The following is a 22,934-nucleotide window of genomic DNA, read 5'->3' as shown; positions in this document are numbered from 1 at the left end:
CCTTGGTAAAGATGAAATATCCACCCAATAAATGAAAACCCAAGTTTACTGTTTCACATCTTTACTAGCCGTGCCAAGCTCCTCTCACACTGGAACCCGTCCTGGAACTCAGTCCGAAATTCTCAGGTTATTCTCAGGTATGTCGCCTCCCCCCGACTTCCCCCTTGTAAACCACTCTCATTCAGAACACATAAATCCTGCCTTTCTCCAGACGCCTCTGAAGCCCTTTACAGAAGCCTCCTTGTCCCCCCCTTCCCTCATTGAAAATAAACTCCTACTTTAAGGTTAATCAGAATCAGAATCTGATTCTGATTCTGCATGCCGGGCAGGAAGCTTTCTAGAAACCTGCACCTGTTATCAATGAGGTGGGAAACAATTAAAACAATAACAATAAATATATATATATATTTTACATTTCTTTTAGAACCTATCAAATTCAGTCACCTTTGTATGATGTAATTATGCATAATTGCTCCAGGGCAAAGCTGCGCTGTGCATAAAGGATGAGTGAGTTAACAGGAGCCCGATAGGTTCGCTCTCTCCCTTTCTTTCTCTCTCTCTGCTGAAAAGGCGTGGAAGAGACTTCTGATGAGCAGCTGTGGGAACTGAGCATTCAGACCAGAGTCAGTGAATCTGCTCAGCAGCTCTACCAGAGCGGCAGTCATTCAACAAAGAGGACAGTTCGTCTTAAGACGCTCTGGGAATTAACACACCATCAAGATCAAACACCTTGATGTGAAGGATCAAGCTAAAATTTCCCTTGGACTTTTGACTTTTAGTCAAAGAAAATCTTATTGAGAAGGAGAAGCGCATCTTTTAACAAAGATGGGATTTATCCATTTCTTCTTCAACATAATCGTGGTAACCCTGCTTGTAACCAGCGTCTGTGCGACCAAAATAAACGTGCCACGGCTGAGACTCTCCTATAAAGGTAAGGCATTTTAATCATACGTCCTTACAGAGACGCACTGTATCACTTTGTTTGCGCGCGTTTCTGCAGGTGGTAATAACTGATAGAGCTGTCAATCGGATGAGGAACATTTCTTCTGTATTTTCTATAACGTCCTGCGCCTGTTTTCGTTTTTCCCTCCTTGCGGCGGTCCAAGCTGGAAGCGTTTATTCCGGGTCGCTCATTTGGCTACTGTTTCGGAGGTTTACGTGCTTCAGGAGGAGCACATGCATTGCAGCGCAGGCAGGGTGCGCAGTCGGGGGAGGTTTTTGGCGGAGCTTCACCTCTCTGCGGTGAGATCCACCGGGGTGCGACCATCTCATTAAAAGACTTTATTAGGAATTCGGAATTCGTCGGAATTCAGAAGCAAGCATCTTTACCGACATTTAAAATGCCTAAAGCACTGAGTGCAGAATCGCTGACCTCACACACGGTTCATACACCATTAAAACAAACTGTTTCAATTTAAACAATAATAATGGTGCAACAGTCTGGATAGATTTGAACTAGTATTTGTGAATAGAAATTATCTATATGCATCAGCTAATAGACACAAAAATGTGTCAAATTTTAAAATGCACTTTCTCAACTAAGTTCGAAGATAATTATTTTCTCATCGGGTTTGACCTTCCGATGTAAAAGAAACCTAAAAAGAAGAATTGGTTTGTGATTGAGGGGTTGCTAAAATAGTAAACTTTTAAAATATTTTTAACAAGGTGGCATGCCAACCAGGGCCGTATATCTAGGAGAAATGGGGGCCCTTGGTTGGTTTTGGTGTCCTATCCAGACAACAATCACTACAACAGTGATACAAAGACAACAACCTCAAGGTTTTAAGGCTTTATTCACTTGAAAATATACTTTTCCTTTTAAAGCAAACTTTGCATTTGCTTTTCTTGAAAGTTACTTGCGAATAAAGCATAATTTCTAGAAATATAACATCTCTTGTAATTTGCATTGGCAACAACTGCCTCCATAAAAAAAAAAAAAGAAAATGAATGGAAATGGAAATGCTACAGGCTCTATGTTACACCTGCATATGGTGATCTAACACAGTCCATACAATACGCCAAATACATAGCAGTACAGGAGGAGCTTACTCTTAAAGCTTCCTGTTATGTCTGTTCTTGGGGTGGAATATCTTAAGCAAAGATGGCTATACAATCTCTTTTTGGACAGTTTACATTGTTTCCTTGTGCCTCTAATCTGAGGCAGTTGTTGTCCATGACTCATTCATGCCTAAAGATAATGAGCTACTTAAAGAGTGTGTATAAGTGCTGTTAACTGCTGTTGCCAAACCTGGCTCATTGTTTCATTCAGTTTAACACGGAACTGTTCTGCAGTCATTTTTGGCCTGAGATATCCAACAGGATTTCCTCCTGTTTAGATTTTAGGAGAAAAGTCCCAATCTGAGTTTAGTGGTCTTCCCAGCTGGACTGGAAATAAACAAAGGTCAGTGGTTTGGCGAGGGATGAATAAATGACTTAGAAGGTGTAGGAAAGTAAACTGGGTAAGGATTATGAATAAAAGACAACTGCTCATTTAAAAGTGTAACAACATAAAATGTACATTAGTGTCTTTGTAATGTTTACAGTTTAAATTGTTTCCTTGTGCTTCTAATCTGAGACAGTTTAGAAATATTTCATTTCTATTTATTCAAAACCTCTAATTTTCATCCCCAAATCAACATAATTTCCACTGTTTGGGCTTGCACTGCTGCTCGCTTGTTAAATGATCTAATATCATCACACCTACTTCTTGTGCTGTGGTTACTGACTGGCGCCTCCAGCTGTTTATCTCGGGGCATTTGACATCCAGCTTTCAGTGTTGACCCCAGCTGGATAAGCTTCGACTGACCAAAATAATACAGATTTAGCATAAAAGTGGAACATGTTCATATTTAGATTAAGGGACTTGTTTTAGGCTAATTAAGATAAATGACAAATAGAGCCTTGTTTTAAAAATATACGGTAATCATTTCAGAATTGAAATTAAAAGGTAGCTCATACAAGACTGATATGAACTCACTATATCAACGAATGGAAGCTCTAGTAAGATTTATTTCATTCAAATACAGGCTTTGTGGCACTGCATCCACATATACAAATCCTCTTCAAAATAAAAAAAAGCTTTTTGATGAATTCAACAACTTCATATGTAATACCTAACATTCTTACATGTGAAAGGGACACTCCACTTGTGTCTCAGGAGGAGTGTGGGAAGAGCACTGCCATTGAAGATTCTCATTATTGACCACACAGCTCTTTGCTTCCTGTCTCATTGACCTTTAATTTGACCTCTCAGTTTGCCCTCCCATACATAATTGCCCCCAGCATTAGCTTTCTTCTGTTGTCTTTCTGAGTTAATCTCTTCCTATCTTCCATTGTTCCTCATTATGTCTTATTTGTTTTTTTCTAATCTTCATTTTGCATATGTTTGGCTATGGCTTCAGTTTTTAACCTCACATCCCATTTTGATGCTCAGAAACACCCATGGTGTTTGGGCTGCCAGGAGGATGTGAAGGTAGTTGAATGGAAGGAAAAGCATCATTATCTCATTTCAACCAATTAGTAGGTAGAAAATGAGGCAAGAAGATGAGCATTTTGACCGCTGAACTGTATGAGTGCACGTGTCTCTCCTTTGTTCTGGTTTAATTCAATTACTGACAATCTAACTCTGGTAGGGCTGGAAACTTCTGGAGGAATTAAGTGAATTGCAGGTTTGTTTACATTCCACTTTTTCCTGTAATTTCTTTAAAAAAAGGTCAAATATATTTTAATTCAATTTTAACCGGATTGCTAGCAATTATAGTACGTACATGTAGTTTGTACAATTCAAGCATCCTCTCTATCTAAGTAAATTTGAATCATCATACTCTTTGTAATATATTTGTGTTGACACCATCCTTATATTGTGCACCTTTCTGTTTTACTTTTTCAAACTGTTTTCTGGGTCTTTTGTTCAACAGTGTATGTGTCTACATTTTAGCTCACACACAACCTTAAACATACATTTTCTGTCTAATACAATATTCACTTTATCTCAGTAAAGGCAGGGGGGCCACTTGAAAACTCAAACGCTAACATCAGTGTCCTGTTTTAATCTGACTGCGTAGGTTTTCAAAAGGAAAGGGACTGTTTGTTTTTGCACCCTTTTGAATGAATGAGTTTGCTTTCTCAGTAGGTCTTGCTCGAACGCTGTTAGCACTGGGTGTGAGTTGTCCTGCAGCAGGGCTGGGAAAACCGTCACCAGGAGTCAGACGGAGACTCCAGACCTGCTGGAATGTAGGGCGTCTCTCTTCCTGTCATCTTGCAGGTCTTTTCTTTGTCCATTCTCCATCAATCTTCATCCATCTTTTATGCGGCGAATAGTGTAACAACTCATTCTCTGCAATCTTTCATTGAAGTGTCTGTCTGAATTTCTCAAGTTTAGCTGAAGTGTTCCTAAACCTCTGATACAATCTCAGACTTATATAAAAGAACAATAAAAAAAGAACAGTGATGAAAAGCTGTTCATCAGCAGCCAAACCCAGGGACCAGTTGGCTTGCTTCAATTGTTTTTTCTTTTTTTTTTAAGCCCCAGCTGTAAAAAAAACATTGGGAAGAAAACTTTTGATGTCTGTTTGAATTTTAACTCTCAGTTTAAGGGCTAAAGCCTGCAAGACCAAGAGTAAAGATTTTAAGGATACAATACATGAGTAAATACAGAATATAAAATATAGAAATGTAAAGAAGCCTGATCTGTGGGATAGTTTTACTCCTTATAATAATTTTGTAATATAAAACATAACTTAGCTGTCATTGTTTTTTTGAATTTTCAAACAAACTCTTCTTTTGTAAACTATTTTTCATTTCTCAACATCATTTTTTGAAGTTCTTTTGGCATCATAACTAGGATTCATACCCAGAACTACATCAGTTTATCTCCTGGAAAGGCAGAGAGAGAAACCTTCCAGGGCTAGGTATGATTAGCAGCAAGGAGGAAACATGAAAAAGCTGTAATTGATACAGTTCCTGCTCTCTACAGCAGGTGGCAGACCAACCAGTGAGCCAGCATTAGGCAGAAAGTTAGCCCAATAAATAATGATTAGGTAAAGCATCTCAGTACAGGCTTAACATCGCATATCACAACAAACTTCCTACGCTAGACTGAACAGATGCAAAGGGTTTTCAAGAAGATAAGGAATGTGTGATTATTTATTGTCAGCTTCAAATCAGTAAATACAAACTATAATTTATAATATCTGCACTAAAGTAAAAGATTGTGCATACATACACACATAGCTCAAACCTCTCAGGTTATTTACCTTCCTTTCACTGCCGGCCATTCAGTTAAGAGCCGTAAACTCGCTGTTGTCATCACATCACTACTACATACCTACAGCTTTCATTAGATGTCTCCCCAATCTAGTTTGTGGATCTGCTGATGAAAGTAATATGCAATATGTATCAGGTGGTATGGTGAGATGAGATGATTTGAGTGGTAAAGAAAAGAGAAGCATTAAAGCATCTGTAAGAAGCAAAACAAAAAACAAAAAAACAACAGTATATCCTGTCAAGGAATTTATGTGTGCTACATGAATGCTTCTGAGACCATTCTGAATCAGTCAAGCAGTGGTTTGTGTTGTTGTTGCTGATGACTCTCTTTAATTGTGTTCCTGAGCCTCTTTATTCAAGATGTTGCAGATTAACATCTGTGTCTACCGAGCTGCTGATTGTGTTTGTTTTAGGTGTTTGTGACACTGTGGCAGTCACAAAGAGGTTACACATCTGATGCAGACATCTGAGTGTCAGTTGTGTGGCTTGTCAGCAGTATTTCTCCTGTAACGGCTCTCAGATGGCGGTCTGGCAGAACTGAAGACAACATGGACCGTGGTTTGGGGGTGTAAGGGGGGGGCATTGACACTGAATGTGGGAGAGCTGAGGAGGTAAGGACAAACACAGAGCCAGATCAGAAATGACAGATGCAAAGGGAGCTGGGCTGCGAAAAAACTCTGAAGTAAAAGAAAATGAGCTATTAAAGGGGAACTCATAATAAGAAACTACATAACAGTGACTATGAAGTCCTAGCCGAAAAAAAGACACTCCATCCTTGATTTTATTCTTTTGGGACTTAATTACAATCTGTCATGCTAATAAATAATAAACCTCACTGCTGGCAACTCCTTTAGTTTATGAAGAAAATTAAATGAGGTCTATAAGTTGGCAAAGCAAACTTTAACTCACCTTTAAATCCTGTTCAGTTGTTCCAAATAGTTTTTCTTCCATTTCCAAACAGATGACATTTAGACAGCAGTATGTGTTGTTTATTTCATGTTGGGAGAAATTAGTAAACGTATCGTTTAAACAAACTTTATGTAAACAATGTAAAGCCAAAGCACCAGATAATGCAGCATTTATTCATTGGAGCTCTAATTTTGAACTAAGACCATGAAACTTAATCAACCTTGGATTTAACCGACCTTTTAAACTGTATAATTGTTTAATTCTCTTAATGTAGAGATATAACGATTGCAGTATTCTTGGTTGATTTCACTTTGGCCAGTTTTGAATAACTTTCTTTGTGTACGTTGATCTGCTGAACTTATAAAATCTCAGTCCTTAACTATGAAAAGTTATTGCTCATTTAGTGCCAGGTATTTCATTATTTTCTTGTTAAATTCACATTTTTTGTTGCTGATGAAACAACAGGCTGTTTTTCTAAACGCTGACTGCAGCTTAATTACCTCAGTCAAGTTGTTGTTTGTTTTATGGTTTATTTTGCTGCCCATTGAGGAACAAATGCATGAAAACGTTAAATTTAGCCAAGACTTTCTCGTTAACCAACCAAGACGTTCTCAGTCTGGAAGAACTTTATCTCTTTGCTTTTCAAACAACATTGTAGGTATAACAACAACATGTAAACAAAAAAAATATTAAGTTGAAAGCAGAATAGAGTGAGAAATATTTGAACAACATAAGAAACATTTATATTTGACTGGGCAATGAAAATAATTGCGGGAAAAAGGGTCTGACTCAGTAGAATGCACAAATGTTTAGTAAGCTTGAGCCTTTCAGAAGGTTGAACTAATTTGTTCTTGCCAAACTCAGACATCACTGTAAGTCAAACCTGGCTTGTTTATAGGCTATAGAGATATTATAGGGATATTCTCATGACATCTATTCAACCCAACCCACTACATTCCTTTATTATTAAGCAAACTACAATAATATCGTGATTGTGTCCAATCTTACTTTCTAACCAATGACACTCTGTAGAGTCTGGTATCCACTACTCCCTTAAAAGTGAACCAGCAATTTTACAGTTTATACTCATCTAAATCCTACAAGAATCTTGGAAAACAGTTAAAAACTTATACATTTTACAGAACAGGGTTTCAGTCATTTATATATTCAAAAGTGTTCATCTCATTCTGTGTCACTCTTTATAGCCACTGCATTTTTATTTCAGTGCCCTAACACCCAGTCTGAATGCAGCTAATAAGGCAATAAAGTAAAAGCAGAAGAACTTTGTGGATTGAAATCATGATGACATAGCAACACTGACACATGTTCATCTATGTATACATATATGCTTTTGCTTGAGGGATTCCTGGCAAAACCCGATGCAGATTTTGACAAAATTAATTTGCTGAAATCAACTTAAAGGTGCAATGAAGTGTGTGATGTTATCAGCTGTTACCACTTTAAAACAAATGACACTAAAGGTTAAGGTGAGCCAATGTTTCAAAGAGCCAAGCACTTCAACCAGCACTGCACCGTGAATGAAAATACCATGCTGGAATCAGTAGGCTGTCAAAGAACCTGAACTGTGGAATCAAAGAGTAAAAAACTGGTACATTTCAAAGAACAAGCAGAGAGAAATGAATGGAGGATATTTGATGTGAAGAGGAATTGTAATGCAAATGATGGATTTATCAAAGACTAACAGGGTTAGATATGTCCATATATATGTATTGAGATATATATAGATTTAATGATCACTCCACAAAATCAATGAATTCTGGTGTTCCAATGGCTTCCGTGGCTGCAGGTGCATTAAGTTTGGTGTGAAGAAACTTGACTGGCCCCCACAGCATTTTGACATCAACCGTTTACACCTTACGGATTAATTAGAGTGGAGGCTGCAAGTCTGATTTCATATCTAACTATGAACACACTCCTAAACCTTGTGGAAGATGTTTACAGAATATCTAAAGTTGGTGACGCTGGCAACGATGGGACCACCAACAAATTGGACCTTTTAGATTAAGAATAAGATGTCATCAAAGTTCCTGTGCACGTAAAATTAGACAAATACTTTTCGCAATATAGTGTATATACAGTAGCAAGTAGTAAACAGTGTGGTATCTCTGTGTAGACTGCAGATAATGTTCTTATAATCTGAAATTTTTTTTTAATTTTAATCAGTTCTTTTTGTTTTTGAATAAATCAGTAAAGGGATTCTTCATAGAGTACTTTCTTTTACAATTTGCAGCATCCCTTATTGATTTAGAAATGCCAGCCTAACATGATTCTTCAGTCAGATATTCTTCTTAACATTAGGTACGGACATAGAGTACTGTGTTAATTAAAATATTAATAAAAAAGTAAAACCTTTTTTGTGATTGAAGAGGCTAAGTGTGACCCGCCCTGTGATGGACTGGCGACCTGTCCAGGGTGTACCCTGCCTCTCGCCCATAGACTGCTGGAGATAGGCACCAGCTCCCCCGTGACCCACTATGGAATAAGCGGTAGAAAATGACTGACTGACTGACTGAAGTGTGATCCGATGCAAATTGCTCACATGTCTCATGCGTGTGTACGTCTGCATGCATTTCGGCTTTGTAATTCCAGTGCAAAAATATAGCAAACACAGAGCTAAAAACAAGTGCAAAAATGAAGTTTGCAATATTATGAGGATTTACCTCAAAAGTAGAAAACTAAATGAAGAGGGACCCTCAGATAAGTTATTATAAGAAAAGGAGAGAATGCAGGGGATTGAAAGAGTAGCGTAAGAATGACAGTTTAAGAGGAAAGAAGAGCCAACCTGAAGGCTGAGGAACACTGGTCCCTTTGACAAGCAAAGGTTGAGAGTTCGAGTTCCAACAATGTGGCATTGACCATCTGTCATGCAGATTACTAAGTAGCCCAAGTATATGCAAAAAACTGTGAAAAGTGCATGTGTGTGTGTGTATACATTCGGAGCCACAGTTCCTTCCATCTCTTTTCTTTGGGAAACATGTATGGCTGTCCACCGTGATTCAATTACTATAAAAAAAAAAAGTTGTGCATAGCTCTGCTGCAGTTGTAGCCAACAACAACCTCAATGTCCTCAGCATGGTGGGTTTTTTAAACATGAACCTTACAAATCGCAGTAGTATACCCCGACCAAGGAGGGTTCAAGGCATAAAAAAGTATTTATCTAATCCTCCTAAACTCTTCCACACCCATAATGTTTAAGAAACATGGCAACTTTGTTCCCAGATGTTCTCAAAAGCTCCCTGATAACTATCTGTCTTCAAAATTTGGAGATTCATTAAAGAGTTTTTAAAGGGTTCTTCAGTTTCTGCGTATGTCTGCCAGTGCAGTACATCATGCTGTTAAGAGCTTCACTTTGACCCTTATTGTGAATTTGTTTCGGATCAGTTTTAGCAGGATGAAGTACAGATATGAAACGTATACATAGCTGGAAAAAGAAGAAAAGTAGTGGACTGCTATGACAAAAACTGGATTGCAAGTAATCTGAACTGCATTATGTTGAAAGAAGTTATTTTGTCTTTAAAATCCAACTAAGGTTTTGCATAGGTACCTGAAAGACACTCAGCTGATTTTCAAAAAAATCCTTTTGCTCCACAGTTACCAGAGGCCTCATGTACAAAAGAGTGTGCAGCTTTCATAAAAGTTGGTGGTAGGAAAAATTTCTGAAACTTGCTGCGCAACAAAAAATCCAGATATATGAAACCGTGCGTAAACATGTCACTGCACACGTAACCTTCATGCATCCTATTTTGAGGTGAATTCTGTGCAGCTGCACGTGGCGCTTGGACCGCCCGGTCTCCGCTCATAAATACATATGCAAAGTAGTATAAATAGCTGGAAGGCACCCATTACATGTCCAAATAACCATGGCACGGTGCTGTGACAGTCCGAACCGGTTCCTTTCGGCACAGAAGCACGCTTAAAAAACGTACCTGCTTAGTTCTACAATGTGTGTAACTAGACCAAACCTACCTGCTGCACTAAGCTCAATCATAGGTCTATGCTGATCATTATGACGTAAATATGCCTCCCATATTTCTACTAGGAAGACTGTTACCACACACACTATGTGAAGTACTTTTAATCTTTACAACCATTAAGGGTGTCATATAAAAATTTTTAAAAATACGTAGAAGCAACCATCGCACATGGAAATTTGTTCTTAACACAATGATTATTAGATTAATTCTAATTATTTTTATAGTATAAAGGTATCATAAGTTGAGGAGGCCATAGTGAGACACATTTGCGCATCACAAATAGGTTGCACATTTATTGAATGAAAATGCTTTCTATTCACAAAAGCATTTTATTAGAGCTGGTGCTCTTATAGCAGTATGAGTTCAGTCCATTACATTCTGAAATTGACTCCTCGCTGTAAATGAGAGCCACAATACAGGGGAACGTTATATATCAGAGCAACATACAGATGAGGTCGTCCCATATGGCTGGCATGGCCCGGCTCTGGGATGAGTGTTAAATACCCGACCTGTCGGTCAGCTTCCTCTGAAAAGCTATAGTTAAAAGGAACGTAGCTCAGTGAGAACTTGAACTGGCACAGGTGACGCATGGTTCCTCCTGGTTTCCATCTCTAACACTGAGGCCAGCTCCATCAGAGCTCCAAAATAAAAAACCAGCTGATAAGCCATGAATCATCATGAACCAGCAGGTTAGTACGATCTCTGAAAAAAAACGTTACTCTGGGCATGCAACAGTCTGGGTGGTACACTTCTTTGGGGCTTCTCCACACCATAACTCTCCTGGATGTGGGGAAAACAGTAAAGGTGGACTCATCAGAGAACAATACATGTTTCACATTGTCCACAGCCCAAGATTTGCGCTCCTTGCACCATTGAAACTGACGTTTGGCATTGGCATGAGTGACCAAAGGTTTGGCTATAGCAGCCCGGCCGTGTATTTTGACCCTGTGGAGCTCCCGACGGACAGTTCTGGTGGAAACAGGAGAGTTGAGGTGCACATTTAATTCTGCCGTGATTTGGGCAGTCGTGGTTTTATGTTTTTTGGATACAATCCGGGTTAGCACCCGAACATCCCTTTCAGACAGCTTTCTCTTGCGTCCACAGTTAATCCTGTTGGATGTGGTTCGTCCTTCTTGGTGGTATGCTGACATTACCCTGGATACCGTGGCTCTTGATACATCACAAAGACTTGCTGTCTTGGTCACAGATGCACCAGCAAGATGTGCACCAACAATTTGTCCTCTTTTGAACTCTGGTATGTCACCCATAATGTTGTGTGCATTTCAATATTTTGAGCAAAACTGTGCTCTTACCCTGCTAATTGAACCTTCACACTCTGCTCTTACTGGTGCAATGTGCAATCCATGAAGACTGGCTACCAGGCTGGTCCAATTTAGCCATGAAACCTCCCACACTAAAATGACAGGTGTTTCAGTTTCATTGTCCAACCCCTGTACATGTGCAAACGAAACACCTGGAAGACCTTCAAACCAATGTGTAATCTTTAAGTGACTCACAGAGAGCTCATATGGCCCCCAGATTTAATTACATCTTTGGCTTCATCGTCTCAAACTTCCCCAAAAAAGGTTGGTTACAGAAGCTACATTAAGTACTTGTGTTATCGTTTCATAGAAATATGAAATTACCCACATATGTGTTTTGGTTTAATTTTTGTTACAAATGTTCACCAAAGCAATTCATTTGAAACAAAAATGTGATTATTACATGTATTTTATTTTTTTACTTTTCGTACTGACCAAAATAATAGTGATTAGGATTTCTTTCCTATGATCAAACTTTTCATTATTGTAAAATTTATTTCTGTAGGATATATGGAAATATATTTGATTTATGGTCTCCCAATGCCTTAACATGCTCACTTGAACTCATGTTGATCTTTGTCTTTTATTTAATCTCAGGCACATGCTGAGCTATATGGCTGAGCTGACACATGCATTTTAAGTCTTTTATGAAAGATTTTATTTTTTTAGCTTCCAAAAAGTCATAACTTTCCAGAGTTCTTTTTCTGGAATAGAGAAATAATACAAGCTTTTTGCTATTCTGTGCAGCAGAGAATACTGTTTTTTACACATGGTGTAGCTGGGCCACTTGGAAAACAAGCAACAAAAACTTAGAGAGATAAACCAAAACAAAGAAGATCTTTCTGTCTTCTCATGTTGTTTCATAGTCATAGGTAGCCATTTAGCATTTTGGCTCGGAGCCAAAGTAAAATAATGAGAAATAGGACAGAGTTGCTGGGAACTCTGTTTGATGCAAGATGGGGAGCATTACAAACACAGAAACAAAAACATACTCTTTCATTTGGCAATCAATTCGTTCCACAGAAGCAGCTGAAAAGAGCAGCTGAACATAAAGGACTCTACTGTACTGTAATATGTCCATTGTACAGACAGCACAGCTAAGCAAGAAGCAGAAACATTAGTCTAAACTTTAACATCTTAGATGTTCCTTTTTGCTGAAGTTGTGAAGGTTATATGTATTTTCCTGGTGTTTAATCTAAAAGACCAAGACAAAGCCGTACATAAAGTCATATTTAATAAATTAGAATAACACTGAAAAGCAGATTTATATAGATTATATAGATTATTTACACAGACAGATAATTTTAAGCCTTTATTTCTATCAATTATAATGAAGTTCTGATACAGCTAATTTAAGCTTGACATTTAAGAAAAGAATGTTACTTTAAACCAATAAAAACAGTTTTATACAGAAAATATACTTTTAATCTGACAAAAAGAGCCTCATCAGAAAGCATAACCTAATTTATTGAATATGACTTTTTTGAGTGGGAGCAAAAAAATACATGATTTTTGAATTGTTTTCCAAATAAAATCTCAAAAGTGTGGCATTCATTTTTCACGGATTACAATTGGACTCTGGACTCGATTTTGGACTGACTGAGCCATTCTAATGCATGAATATGCTTAATTTCTGGGTGTTTGTTTAGAGTATTTACCCTATCACAAGTTTTTTTTTTTTTTTTGCAGCCTCTAAAAGGCTTTCTTCCAGAATACAGTATGTCTATATTCCCATCTCAGCTCTGACCAGCTTCCCAGTTTTTGCTGAACTTTATTTTTTGTCTGTAATTTTCAGTGGTACTGCATATTATTGTATGTAGGTACTATTTGGCTAATTCAATTCAATTCAGTTCAGTTCAGTTCAATTCAATTCAAAAATACTTTATTAATCCCAAGGGGAAATTAAATGTTGTTGTAGCTCATATAATACAGGTTTCTTTATAGAGCCACAGAAGTAATAAGGGCCATTTCAAATGTAAGCTCTGTTTTTTGTTATTTTTGATGATTTACATTTGCTATAAAGTGAAGAAGACAGTTATTAAAGTGAACCAAGATTTGCTTTTGCTGGTGTAAGGATTATGATTATTTTGATATTTATCAAAATTATAATTAAAAATCATAATTTAGAAAAATAGTTTCTTAACCAAAATCTTTACTTACGAATAGAAGTCAGAGATGTCCTCTGGTGTTGTGATTAGGGGCTCAAAGCCCTTGTTCCCTTCAATAAACCTTATGAAGGTTTATTGAAGCCATATAATTCTGATATACCATTGTTCTGGTCCAAAAACCTTCACCTAACTAACAAGCACTATTCTACACAAAGGGAATAAAAATGACTACCTAACAATAATAATAAAAGAAAAACATATATGCGCATTTAGTGTCTATGAAGATCAAACCAGCAGTTTTATGGACAAAATTTGCAATTTGGGTTAACTTGGAAACTGAATCCCTCCTGGTGTGCAGATGTCTCGATTGCAGCAATCAACCGGTAAACGGTGGGCTGCGCCCTTAGCCACTAGCAGCTCCGTGTGGAGCAAAAAGGTTCGCCTGCAAGATTCTCTCTCTTCAGATAAGCTCCTCTGATGGCTCGTCCCTTGAGACATGCTGGAAATGGCAACGAAAATTTATTTTCCGTGGGTTTCATAATCCTGGGTGATGTCAGAGCTGCAATATCTGTTGAGCTGCGTATGTTGACCTGCGCAGCATGTCGGTCTGTCCAACCAAAATGGATGACCCCAACACTGGAACACACCGCACTAAATCCATGTATAGTTATCATTCTAGAAGCAGCCAATGGCCGAAGGGGTCTGGTTTGGGGGACCAGTGGATTTCGTCTCTTCTTTTTGCAGATGACGTGGTCCTGCTGGCCCCCTCTAGCCAAGACCTACAGCATGTGCTGTGGCGGTTTACAGCCGAGTGTGAAGCGGCTGGGATGAGGATCAGCTCCTCCAAGTCCGAGGCCATGGTACTCGACCGGAAAAGGGTGGCTTGTCCTCTTCCGGTTGGAGGGGAGTTCCTGCCTCAAGTGGAGGAGTTTTAAGTATCTCGGGGTCTTGTTCACGAGTGAGGGAAGAATGGAGCGGGAGATCGACAGACGGATCGGTGCGGCTGCCGCAGTAATGGGGGCGCTGTGCCGGTCCATTGTGGTGAAGAGAGAGCTGAGCCGAAAAGCGAAGCTCTCGATTTACCGGTCGGTCTACATTCCTACCCTCACCTATGGCCATGAACTTTGGGTCATGACCAAAAGAACGAGATCCCAGATACAAGCAGCTGAAATGAGCTTCCTCCGTAGGGTCACCGGGCACTCCCTTAGAAATAGGATGAGGGGCTCCGCTATCCACATTAAGTGTGTTGCACTTTTATAGATGGGAGTAAAAACTAAGGAGCGAGAAAGTGGAAGGTCATATGTGTTTAGATTGAGCTGTTTTGAATTAAAATGTGTGTTAGGCCGATGGTGATTTAGCTAAGCACATTAAAAGCGAATTTCACTGACACAATAGAGGCCTTAGATCAAACAGGACAGCAGTGAAGGATGTGCGTATAGTCGTTAATTAGAAGACTGAAACCCAAGAAGAAAATGAAGGAAAAATGGAGGATTGTTCGCTGTCCAGAGTAGATTATATGAGATTGGCAAAGAGAAGGGTGGGTAGAGCCAAATCCACTGAGTATCAGGAAGGATAAGTCAAGTCAAGTTTATTTATATAGCGCTTTTCAGTAACAAGGCACTCAGATAAGCATATGATTATGAAATGAGGGAAGAGGAGGATGGTGATGATTCATTGAGGAGTTGCTGATAGATATATCGAACGATGAGGTAACATGTGCTGTGTTTTAATCTTGCATAGAGCGATTTGAAAGCTTTTAATTTGTGTGTTAGAAAGAAAAATAGAACTAGTGACAGAAAATTTAGATGAGGGGAGTAGTAAAAATTGAAAGTCAGAGATGACAACAACCTTAAATCATCTTTTTATTTGCACGGATCTTATCTCACTTCTTATTATTCTTATTTAAATGATCACATGTGTATTGCTTAGTTAAATTATGAGCTGTGACATCCCCAGTGAGAAACAGTAACAATTTGGCATGATATCTCCAAATTAAATCTGTCATCAGTTTTCCGTGCTGCCGTTTTCCTGCCAGTACAATTCCCTGAAACTTTAAAAATGACAGTAAATATCTTCTGACTTTTTAACAGCTGTTAATTCATACCATCTACACAGTGTTGAGAAAGAAGTCTGATATCATTTTAGTTAAATAAAACAATGCAAAATCAGTAGGAGTATTGTGCCAATGTGAAATATCTCTCTGAAACATGTTCAGTAGCATATCTTGCAATATCAACATTATTATTCTAGAATAGAAACACAAAAAGAGGAGTGATGGTGGTTTAGGGGGAACAGGCGCTTCTGTTGCTGCACAGCAAAATATATGCCTGCAAGGAATCTTTGTTGAATGGACATAGCAAAGACTTCGATCTAAACAAGGTGAAAATTTGGTGGAAAAGTTAAAAGTACCTATACAGTACAAAGATATTATTTGGTTTCTAAATGTAGTTGATAGATGGCTGGTGGTGATCAAATGGGCTGAATGAATAATAAAAATCACCAACCTTAAATAGCTATAAAATCATGTCCATGGGTTTATCATGTTTGAAAGGATGAAGATGTATTTCAAAACTGTCACAAGGCACGTGGTTGCTCTTTTATCAGTGGCGCCCTGGCTAGCTTAAAGAAACACTAAGAAACGGTATTCTTTGGTTTTCACAAATAAAGTAAAGGTTTTACACATCAAAATATATTTAAAATAATCTCTAATCAGTGAATAGCATAAGTCCAGGGTTCTTTTGGCCCCTGACAGAATGGCACCCTGGGTGGTAACCTTTATCAAAAACCCCCACTGCACAAGGTATATGGAAAGAAATCCAATAAGTTGGAACAGTTAGAAGGGAAAGAGAGTGGGATCTGACATTAAACAGACAACAAATGAAACCAGTATATTAAGAGGGATAATAAACAGAAAGGAAATTAGATCAAAAGACATGCAAACTTGAAGCTATCTTATACTCTGATGCTGGATCCACAAACACTGTGAGAACATGCCAGCTGTTGAGCATTGCAAAATGATACATAAATTAAAAAAATTATACATACATTCAAAACATTATCCAGAATGCTATTTATAATGTCCAACTGTGGTGTTGGGGTTGTATATGAAGAATGTACAGGTCCTTCTCAAAATATTAGCATATTGTGATAAAGTTCATTATTTTCCATAATGTCATGATGAAAATTTAACATTCATATATTTTAGATTCATTGCACACTAACTGAAATATTTCAGGTCTTTTATTGTCTTAATACAGATGATTGTGGCATACAGCTCATGAAAACCCAAAATTCCTATCTAACAAAATTAGCATGTTTCATCCGACCAATAAAAGAAAAGTGTTTTTAATACAAAAAACGTCAACCTTCAAATAATCATGTACAGTTATGCACTCAATACTTGGTCGGGAATCCTTTTGCAGAAATGACTACTTCAATGCGGCGTGGCATGGAGGCAATCAGCCTGTGGCACTGCTGAGGTCTTATGGAGGCCCAGGATGCTTCGATAGCGGCCTTTAGCTCATCCAGAGTGTTGGGTCTTGAGTCTCTCAACGTTCTCTTCACAATATCCCACAGATTCTCTATGGGGTTCAGGTCAGGAGAGTTGGCAGGCCAATTGAGCACAGTGATACCATGGTCAGTAAACCATTTACCAGTGGTTTTGGCACTGTGAGCAGGTGCCAGGTCGTGCTGAAAAATGAAATCTTCATCTCCATAAAGCTTTTCAGCAGATGGAAGCATGAAGTGCTCCAAAATCTCCTGATAGCTAGCTGCATTGACCCTGCCCTTGATAAAACACAGTGGACCAACACCAGCAGCTGACACGGCACCCCAGACCATCACTGACTGTGGGTTCTTGACACTGGACTTCTGGCATTTTGGCATTTCCTTCTCCCCAGTCTTCCTCCAGACTCTGGCACCTTGATTTCCGAATGACATGCAGAATTTGCTTTCATCCGAAAAAAGTACTTTGGACCACTGAGCAACAGTCCAGTGCTGCTTCTCTGTAGCCCAGGTCAGGCGCTTCTGCCGCTGTTTCTGGTTCAAAAGTGGCTTGACCTGGGGAATGCGGCACCTGTAGCCCATTTCCTGCACACGCCTGTGCACGGTGGCTCTGGATGTTTCTACTCCAGACTCAGTCCACTGCTTCCACAGGTCCCCCAAGGTCTGGAATCGGCCCTTCTCCACAATCTTCCTCAGGGTCCGGTCACCTCTTCTCGTTGTGCAGCGTTTTCTGCCACACTTTTTCCTTCCCACAGACTTCCCACTGAGGTGCCTTGATACAGCACTCTGGGAACAGCCTATTCGTTCAGAAATGTCTTTCTGTGTCTTACCCTCTTGCTTGAGGGTGTCAATAGTGGCCTTCTGGACAGCAGTCAGGTCGGCAGTCTTACCCATGATTGGGGTTTTGAGTGATGAACCAGGCTGGGAGTTTTAAAGGCCTCAGGAATCTTTTGCAGGTGTTTAGAGTTAACTCGTTGATTCAGATGATTAGGTTCATAGCTCGTTTAGAGACCCTTTTAATGATATGCTAATTTTGTGAGATAGGAATTTTGGGTTTTCATGAGCTGTATGCCAAAATCATCTGTATTAAGACAATAAAAGACCTGAAATATTTCAGTTAGTGTGCAATGAATCTAAAATATATGAATGTTAAATTTTCATCATGACATTATGGAAAATAATGAACTTTATCACAATATGCTAATATTTTGAGAAGGACCTGTATGTCCTCTAGACTCTTCTTCTACTCCCACTCGTTAAATACAAGAATATTTCCTCTGCAGAGACATCTTCAGTTCAAAAAGAGAACTGCAGTGAGTGTTGTGCATCTGAAGCTGCAGTATAAAAGTAAACGTCATTCAATATGACACCATAACTCGCTCCCGAAAGGACTTACGCTTCAACGTAAGTTTGTTTAAGACCTTGCAAGAATTAGAAAGGATGAGCTTCTGGAAGATAAAGCACATTGTTAGTTAGCCAGAAACAGAATATGGAGACAATTACTGAACAATACCATCAAACAATACCAACAAACCTTGACAGAGAACGAAAGAGAAAATGTGGGAACACCCTAGAACTGAAATATTCCTGACTTATTCAGGATAACAATAGCTCTCACATTTGCGGGTTAATATATTTGCAGTTGAAATGCTGAATATTAACAGTCAATGCACAGTATGATCGAGTCACTTGTTGTGCATATTTGACCTGAAAATGCCTCTATAGAAAACAGAAGAGCAAACACATATAGTCCATCTATAGGGAAGGTGACTTGTAAAGCAGAAATTATGTTTATGAATGTTTAAATAATGGTTTTGTGCAATTCTGTGGTTTGTTGAGAACTTCAAGTAAAGGGCAAGTTGTATCACTGAGAGTAATAGAGGACAAGTTGGAGTAACAATGTCTTTATGATTACATATTGTTTTTTAAATTCAAATCTAGTAAGTATCTGCCTTGTGGTTCAGTGATTGAAATATGAAGATACACAGCCTTTATTAAATAACGCTCCACCATTGCCTTTCTACTCATCTGATTTTGTAGCATACATTTTTTAAGATAAGCCAAGCTGTCACACGCATATAAAATGTGCATCATGAGCTTTGAGATGCCATATATACCCCACTTAAGCATCAAAGCTGCAGAAGTTTTGCAAGTGCTACTCAAATGTTGCAGCAATGACCCAATGATAATATTACTTAATCTCATGCTGTGGTATGCAGACACTCTGTCTGCTCTGACCAAGACCCATCCACCTCAGCATGGTACATGCTTGAAATGTGTCTAATGGCTTAACAATCTAACCTTTTTTTCTGTTTATTCAGCCTAAAATAAGTCCACTTAGATGCACTCACAGATTGTGTGTACTGCACTTAATGTTTATTCCTAGATAGTCAGGTGATCAAAAGTGGAAAAAAAAGAGGCTATTAAATGACAGAAAAGTAACCTACTCTGTGCTGACCCAGTAGCTTACTATACATTTTACACCTTTAATCCCAATACAGACACACTCTATAAAATGGGCTGCAGCAAAGGTGACTCACATACTTCATCAGTGTGACAGAACTGTTTTACGTGTGCTTTATTTCTTCTCATTTAGAGTGATATAAAAAACTTTTAAGACAAACTAACATTCTTGGCAACATGGCAAGGAAACAATGCGTGAGGATCTTTACCCTTAATCAAGAAGTCTGATATTAAAAATGTATTCTTCTTTAACGTTTTGATTTATTGAGAATACACAATAGATTTATTCAGGAACCAGCAAAGAAAGGACTGCACACTTTAAATTTTTTCTGCAAGAAAGGTCACCTAAACATTAATTATGCAAGTAGGGAGAATGCAATAGATGGAAGGTTATATAAAACCCGGGAGAGAAGGATGAAAAGGAGTGTGAGGGTGTGCGATGTTTTTTTGTGCACACAGCAGATTCCAGAAATATTTGACACTCTGCAATAATATACAGCCGAGATCTAATGATACCCTGGGAAGTCAGTCAGCAGTGTAATGAGTCTAATGAAACTACGCCAGTGTGTTTGCATGTCAGAGCTTGAGAAAATAAAATGAAGAGAAGTATTATTTAGAGAAACCGCCAGTTTTGTCAGCTATGATGTGGAAAGATGTGGCTAAACCAGGGACTTAATTATTCATGGGGTGCATGGGTCTGGTATACATTTTGAAGTACAGGGGGTCTAATAGGCTTCAGATGTGTCCCTTTCTCTCTCTCCCGTTAAGCCAATGATAACACTGATAGGGATCATGCATGTGTATGTTCCTATAGATATGCATGGGTGTAAACTTGTCTAAAGTTAAACATTGCTCACACTGTGCCTCTGAACAATTTATGCATTAGAGATTTCAGCGATTAGGAGCTTTTTGTTACCTTTTTGCTTTTATAACAAGATATGGCATAGATACAAATATTTGTTGAACAATTTATTTTAGTTACTGAATTTCCTTTTAAGACATTAAGAAATATTTTAAAGAAGGTGAAATTAATGGCATTTAAATCAATTCAGACACAAGCTGTAAAATCTGACTGACTTTTTAGATGGCTTAATTTACAGCAAAGTACTCACACATTCAAGCATCACTACACTTTTTACAAAGGAAGTTGACTTATTTTTTATTGCTTTATTTAAAATTCATTAAAGTATTCAGTTTGAAAAAATATAGTTTTGGACCCATTGGCAAGCACATAGGAAGATGGTTCAAGAGCAAGCTTGTATCTTCAATCATCCATCAGCATGGTGTGGACAACAGTACTAACATGCAGGGAAAACCAGGCAAATGCAGAAAGATGACAATAAAACCCCCAAAAATACAATATATACTGGAAGATGAGAACTAAGTAGATGCAGCTGAACTGATTAGGAATGCAGAAGGTGGGGAACATAATAAGCTTGAGCCAATGGCGCACAACCTTTATACGAAGGTTTCAATACTCGACATAGCTGTCTCGGTTCAAGTCCTGATCCTGGAGATCTGTGCTGCATGCCTCCCCTCACCTCCACTTCACTTCCTATCTACTTACTTTAAAAAAATAAAATAAAATAATGACCACTAGTGCAACAAAATAAATCTTTAAAAAAAAATCCCAGAACTGAATAAATTGAAAAGAAACCAAAAACAAAACATGACAAACAATAACATTATCTGCGGCATACAGTCAATTAACAGATGTCAGTGTGTTTTTTATAACGGTTTCTTTGTTATTTACAGTCATTATAAAAAAGCTAATTTAAAAGCCAGGAAAATTGTCAAATTTCAAAACTATAGAGGTTAGTTACTATAGAGGTAGTGTCCCAGCCTGGAAATGAAAATATTGTATGTCTGTATACAGGAAAGGGCTGTTGTAAAACTTCAAAGCATTAGCCAGGAAGACATTCAAATCAGTTTTCAATTATACTAATAATAGCTGTTTAAAGGAAGAGTAGATGTCAGGTTGACGTCTGAAAACAAAAGGTCCTAAGAGTATTGCTCACAGGAATGCTGGGAAAATGAAGGACAATCCACCCTTTGAATTCTGGAAGATGCACACACACACACACACACACACACACTGTTTTATATGTATTATATACATTAGTGACACATAGACTAATGTTTTAAAGTGTTTTTTTTAAATTATGATTATTTTATGAATGAAATTTTAATGCAGAAATGTGGGCTTAATGATGATGATTTTCAATTCCTGCTTAAAGGTCTTTATTTAGACAGACAGACAGACAGACAGACTTGGAGAAAGCCACGCAACAGGGAAAAGAGCAATGCATCGGAACAGGTGGGGATTAGGAGTTTTCTGGCTGCATATAAGAATCCAGCCAGGATAAAAAAACAACTGACCTCGCATGTCTTCCAGAGTCAACAGAGACCCTAAACTGAATGTTTTTGGACTGTCAGCGCAAATCATAACAGTGGTGGGGCACACAGGGAGAAAGAGCATACAAACACAGAAAGCATGGGGAAAAACAGATTCGCAGAAGAGTTTCCAAAGAAAATATTTCAAACTAATTTGGAGGAAAACTAAAATGTTTGTTGGTGTCATTTTCATCACAATCCATTTCTTCTAATCCTTATTCAGAAGTTTGATTACATTTCATTGTTCTTTGTGTAATGGAGAGATCATGTAAGCTCCCACATCAAAGAAAAACCGCAAACCGCAGAAGTGAATAAGATGTCCACATGTCCCTCCGCCAAATCTGACAGGCATATTACCACGACAGCTGACTAAGCAGAACACTGCACAAATTATTACATGAACATCTTTGCAGATCTTGCAACTGGGTGATGCTAAAGCTTAGGTTGGACACAGTGAAACCAGATGCGGCTTTGCCTGTCGCTTTGGTTTGGCACGTCTGCTGTTTGTGGGTGCAGCCTCTCCCCTCTGCCTGCGGGGAAATGATACACATTGAAGACAGATGTTTTACCTTGGATGCTGTCAGAACTTTGCAGCTATATATGGTCTGCAGGCACAAGATGGTTGAAAAAGACACAAAGGAAAAGAGATCAGGTTGCAAAGGGAAGAGAGTCAGGAAGACATTTAGAGATCAAACTACAGATACGGTATTTAAAAGCAACTTCAAGAGAAGAGAAATAATGAGACAGGACATGAAAGATGAATATACAGAGCATGATGGAGACTAGAAAAAAGAGAAATGATTGAAGAAGGAGAGGGGCAGATGGAAAGTCAGCAGGAGACGAAAAAGGGTTTGTGAGGGGTTAGGTGTTGGTGTGACTTAAACAGTGAAGTGATGAACTGCAGGAGTGATAACAAGCTACAGATGGAAACTGTTAGCTCACCTTTTCTCCCCTGTTTGGCTGTTTTAGTGTCT

The 22,934-nt window shown here is 38.4% G+C and overlaps 1 protein-coding gene across 1 annotated transcript in view; it reads left to right on the top strand.

The window, feature by feature from the left end:
• The first annotated feature begins 548 nt into the window (after nt 1–548).
• sema3bl (sema domain, immunoglobulin domain (Ig), short basic domain, secreted, (semaphorin) 3bl) overlaps nt 549–22,934 on the top strand; it is a 96,031-nt gene continuing 73,645 nt past the window's right edge. The window contains exon 1 of the mRNA XM_047373802.1: nt 549–931. Coding sequence (XP_047229758.1) covers nt 826–931 — 106 coding nt within the window. The 5' untranslated portion in view covers nt 549–825. The remainder of the gene's footprint in view (nt 932–22,934) is intronic.

The sequence above is a fragment of the Girardinichthys multiradiatus genome, chromosome 1 (genome assembly GCF_021462225.1).
Source record: "Girardinichthys multiradiatus isolate DD_20200921_A chromosome 1, DD_fGirMul_XY1, whole genome shotgun sequence".
Taxonomy (NCBI): domain Eukaryota; kingdom Metazoa; phylum Chordata; class Actinopteri; order Cyprinodontiformes; family Goodeidae; genus Girardinichthys; species Girardinichthys multiradiatus.
Note: the sequence above shows the minus strand (reverse complement) of the source record. Positions and strands in the feature narration are given on the sequence as shown.